Here is a 5,305-nt window from a genome sequence, read left to right on the forward strand (position 1 = left end):
AGATTCTAGTATCTCTTGAAATTAACTTCATGTCCATGACCGAATATGTTTTAAGAGTTGCTAATGTCCTAGTGTGGCGCTGTAGGATGAGCACTGGACTGTGAACCACAAAATCAGCAATTCAAACCCACTAGCTGCTCCTCAGAAACTCTATGAGCTGCTATGAGTTGGAACCGACTCAACAGCACTTAACAACAACAGTGTAAAACATGGCAAGAATGAGAAAAGAGAGTTAGTGTTCCTTTTCCTAAAAATAAAAATTTGACATCACAAATACTTAAGATTTCTGAAGTTTGAAGTAATTTTTATTCACAGAAAGAATCTACAGTCTAGATTAAATATCTCTTTTAAAATGTCCTTTTATGGAGTTTTCATGTTAGGAATGCATAGGATTGTGTGTTCAAATATTAAAAAAAGAAACACAAAAATCTTTCAATTTCCCAGTAAGATACATAACTTTCACTATAGTAACAGGAAGTGTATGATTTGTTTCCTCTAACATTAAGTGTTATTTCCAAAATGGCAATACACTGCCAATAATCCTGCTTGAGTAAATGTTCCCAAACCAAAAATAAGATATGTGGTAGAAAAGTATATACCTGAATATTAAAACTTTTTATCCTTTCTGCATTTTACATAATATTTAACATATTACTTTATATAAAATTTTGTAGAATCAATGTGAATCTAATTTAGTTTTAGAAGTTGTTAAGTTTGGGTAACACGTGACCAGAATTAAGTTTTAAACACACATTCTTATTTTTGTACATAAAAAGACATTGCCAGTATTTGTTTTTTAGGCTGTTGAGTTCTTTTGTTTTCATACTTTAGCATCTAGTCCCATGTCATATCATAACTGGGAGACTGTAAGTTATAAATGAATTGTATGTTAGTTAACTTTTCTAATATAAAATTCCTATTTTTAAGTGTTGCAATTTGCCACAAAAACCAATACTAGATGAATTTTAAAAAAACAAGCCAAACACAGGTGCTCTGCTATACCCTCTAGAGACCAAGTTCTTTAATTTCTTCTCCACAAAAATAGAGTCAGATGTAATGGTCTCTCCACACTGGCCATCTGCTCTGCTTTATATGAAGAAGCAAATTAAAATGTGTAATCTTCAAAGTGCAGAACTCTGAAAATGTTACTTTATTGTCTGAAAACAAGAACAGATCAGACAAGAATGGCAGCATGAGAAAATGGTATATACATCAAACATTTATCTGAAGGATCACTAAAAAGCCATATGTCCACATTAAAATTAAATGGAAGGTTGAAGTCATTGCATGAATAAGAACATTTAAAATCTAGCTAATAAGATCAATGTATTTGTAATCTTAACTGAGTTATCCACATAATTGTCTTAATGCTTTATTTTGTTTAAGCAATTAAGATATGCTCATACAGAAAAAAAATTGCCAGTTTGTTCTTTCGGATCAAAACCAAAGGCAAAGCTCTATTACCCAAGAACCACTTCCCCTACAAAAAAGACACAATGATAAGTAACACAAAGTAATTGTAATATTCTGTCACAGGTGGTATTAAATGTAAATTTAGATGTTGAAATCAACATTGTTAATCATAATTTTCATCTTGTCTCATTAAATATGCTTGTTAAATATAGTTTGATGTACACATCTATATAGTTTAATTTTATTATTTTAGAGTTAGGCATTCTTGGAAATATTCACTTGGCTTACTAATTCATTTGTGTCTTCATCCAAATCTCAAGATCATCTTTATAGTTGTTTATATTATTATGCTTTGGTTAATTATTAGGTGGTTTCGTAATTAAATTGATGTCATTAGTTAAGTTAAAATTACAATTTTATTTCCACACTCTTGGGGAGAATGAAATGAATGAATGGGATGAAAGATATAAATGACTATAAACCAAGGGAATAAAGATTATACAGAATTTTCTCTGATAAAGTCAATTTAACTATAGCATAATGATTTATTAGTGAATGTGCAGACTGCTTTAAAAATAAGGAAATCATAGATTCTGATTAAGAGAATAATTCTGATTAAGAGATTAAGTGATCTTTAACAATAATGTGTTTAAATTTCTTATTCTAAGAACAAGATTATGATTGAAAGGGGGAAAAGGTACAGAAGTAAACTCACTAGATCCACAGGAAGTGAAGCAAAGAAAACACATCAATTTCCTAAAATGGTAAGCCACTTAAGATAACAAGCATAGATGACATTATATCCACAGGAAATCACCAAGACTGACACTTTACATTAAACTACATTCTTTTCTTCTTTAAAGATTAATGCAGGTTGTTAAAAGAAAGCTCTCACACTGGAAAGACTAGAAGTATCATAGTAATAAAATACTCACATTTTAGAAAATATCCCATTGCCCAGGCATTACAGAATTACATGAAAAAATTATCTTAATTAAACATAGTTTTTTACTTGTTGCAATTTTCATTATAAAAATTACCTAGAAATCTGTAGTGTTCCAGTAGAGTTGAGTGTTGTCTCCAGCCAGGCAGCTCAAGTTTATGAAAGTCCTGCAGTAAAAGTCTTTTGCTTCCTGATGCACTTGAGATATAATTAATAATGTGTTGGCTGACTGTTTTAGACACCATGCTTAGCACACTGATGTCTTTCACTACCAAAAGGGGAAAAAAATGTTTACATGCAAGAACATCACTATTAGTACAATCTATTAATTTACAAGTAACCTCATTAATAATAATAACAGTAAAAATAATAAGCCCAGTGGGAGGGGGGAAGAAAAATCTTAAAATTATTTCAAACCTAGTTTCCAATTAATTAGAAACATGTTTAGTTTAACAATCACATTTCCATGCCATTATAATTAGAGGAATGCTTTAAAGAGTTAAGGAATTTTGTACTTTTTCATTATCTCCTTAGCTAACAATGCTATAAAACATGAGAAAACAAACTTTATGTGGATTCCATTCATATTTTAGCAGGGCCAAAGATGACAAACACAGTGCCTTCTGCAGCCCACGTATATAGTCCCCAAACCGCACCTGTTAAATATTTTAAGATTATTTGAAATATTTCCAGTGGTAAAGATTTAAAATTTCCAAGGGTTGATAAGGATTGAGAATCTGAGTCAAAGGCTTTGGAAAGATAGCAGAATTGACGATTACTTCGTCTATATTTCTGGTTGGGGATCAAGGTGAAGTTGGTATTTGTTCTGGATGTCATCTTTTTTCTTGTCTCATCAATTTCACCTGATTAAAAAGAAGTCCCCCCCCCAAAAAATAAATAAATAAAAGGGAAAAAGAAGAAAGGATATTACATAGCTGTCTTTATATGGTATCTAGTATATGGAGTTTTCCAACAATACATAAATTAATCTCAGCATCATTTGAAAAATTTAAAAATTCTTTAGCACTTAGTGAACTACTTTAGGTAGTATAAGAGTGTTAGTAGATAATGAGACACACATGTTGTATTTAGAGGCGCTAGTCTAAGAAAAAGAAGCTCTGTAAGTATAGTGGTTACGAATCAGGCTGCTAACCTCAGGGTCAGCAGTTCGGAACTACCAGCTGTTTTGCGGGAGAAAGATGAGGTTTTCCGCTCCCGTAAAAATTTACAGTCTCAGAAACCCTGTATAGGGTCACTATGAGTCAGAACCTACTCCACAGCACATAACTACCACCACATGCTAAGAAAAAGAAATATGAAAAATAAAAAGTAAAATATTTAACACAAGAATCGATACAATATATAGTCAATATCTATCTAATAATGTTACTTTTGCAATCTTTATATTAGAAAAAATCAAAGTATTAATGTAATTTAAAATTTTGTAGTAATATTTTTTTCTATTAAAACTGAGTAGATCTGTTCTTTTGTTGTTGTTGTTGTTATTGATAAGTGCTGTCGAGTTGGTTTCAACCCATAGTGACCCTGCACAGGGTTTCCAAGGCTGTAAATCTTTAAGGGAGTTGAAAGCTTCATCTTTCTCCCACGGAACAACTGGTAGTTTCAAACTACTGACCTTGAGGTTGGCAACCGATTCCTAACCACTGTGCTGCCAGAGCTCCTTGTTCTTTTGTTAGAACCAATAAAAACAAAGAAATGAAAAGAGACTTTAAGTGTGTTACTAACTCTTAACAGCTTAAGTCCTGGTATGATGCTGTGGGTTAATGTGCTGGACTGCAAAGTTGGTCTGAACCATAAAGTTGGTGGTTCAAGCTCACCAGCTGCTCCTTGGAAAACTTATACAGGGTCGGTGTGGGTTAGAACTGACTCGATGGCACTCAACAACAGCTTAAGTAGGCTGTTTTGCGATTACCAATGATGTGCTCTATAATATACAGATGAGCAGTGAAATTGTTTTGTAAAATGAGTAAGATAGGATAAGTGAATAATAATAGCTCTTTCTTTAATTTTACTTTTTGTTAATAAGTTATATATAAATCTTAGAAAAGGTCTGCACAGCTTTATTTCAAAGTTGAACATTTCCTAAAGAAATTTATTAAAATCACTGATTACTTACCCTAAATAAGAATTCTTAAAAATACGCATTGCATACCATGTCTTTGTGTCACTTCAGCGTTTAAATTTAAAAAACACTGTCTTTCATATAGATATGTACATGTATATATGTATATGTGTGCATACATGTATACACACATACATACATGCATATGTATGGTTTCTTGTTTCTGAAAGTAACGACTAAGACAGTGCATCAAAATGTTACAAATATATCTGACCAAAAAGCATTTTTTCCTTTAGGCACAAAATTGTCAAAATCACTTTGCTACTTAGTCATCTTAAAAGGTTACATATCAATTTAGAGCAATTTAATAATAGTAATATATTGGAAACATGACATAAATCGAGTGCTTAATGAAAAGTATCATCTGAAACAAAACAATACCATAGATAGTACTTTGCTTTTAATGAGCATTTAAATCAGCTAGTTGCTTTAAATAATTATTAAAATGACACAAATAACATGCTCATTGTTGAAAAGTTCACAAAACACAGTTAAACAAAAATTAAATTTACTTATAGACGCTTTGGTTTATACCCTTCCAGAATTTTACACGCATGTGTCTATTTTTAACAAAAAATACCTTTTACTTCCCCCAAAATACTTGTAGGTATGCCAATAGATAGTACATCTACAAGCACATATATATTTTAATGGCTGTGCATAATTTCACCAAATGGAAGAAATTTAATCTATTGAATCTGTAAGGTTGTTCTCATTTTTTCAGAGTACGCCTTTTTAAGCATTTTCATTATAATAAAATACAAATATTTCCTGTTTCTCAAGCAGAGACTCAGGAGGGCCTGTCT

General features: G+C 31.5%; 1 protein-coding gene across 1 annotated transcript in view; it reads right to left on the reverse strand.

Moving 5' to 3' along the window:
* FBXO47 (F-box protein 47) overlaps positions 1-3,193 on the reverse strand; it is a 28,856-nt gene extending 25,663 nt beyond the window's left edge. The window contains exons 1-2 of the mRNA XM_006832539.1: positions 3,013-3,193; positions 2,454-2,624 (exon numbers count right to left, since the gene is read on the reverse strand). Of these exons, the coding sequence (XP_006832602.1) occupies positions 2,454-2,624; positions 3,013-3,193 (352 nt within the window). The remainder of the gene's footprint in view (positions 1-2,453; positions 2,625-3,012) is intronic.
* Positions 3,194-5,305: the final 2,112 nt, after the last annotated feature.

The sequence above is a fragment of the Chrysochloris asiatica genome, unplaced genomic scaffold (assembly GCF_000296735.1).
Source record: "Chrysochloris asiatica unplaced genomic scaffold, ChrAsi1.0 scaffold00007, whole genome shotgun sequence".
NCBI lineage: Eukaryota > Metazoa > Chordata > Mammalia > Afrosoricida > Chrysochloridae > Chrysochloris > Chrysochloris asiatica.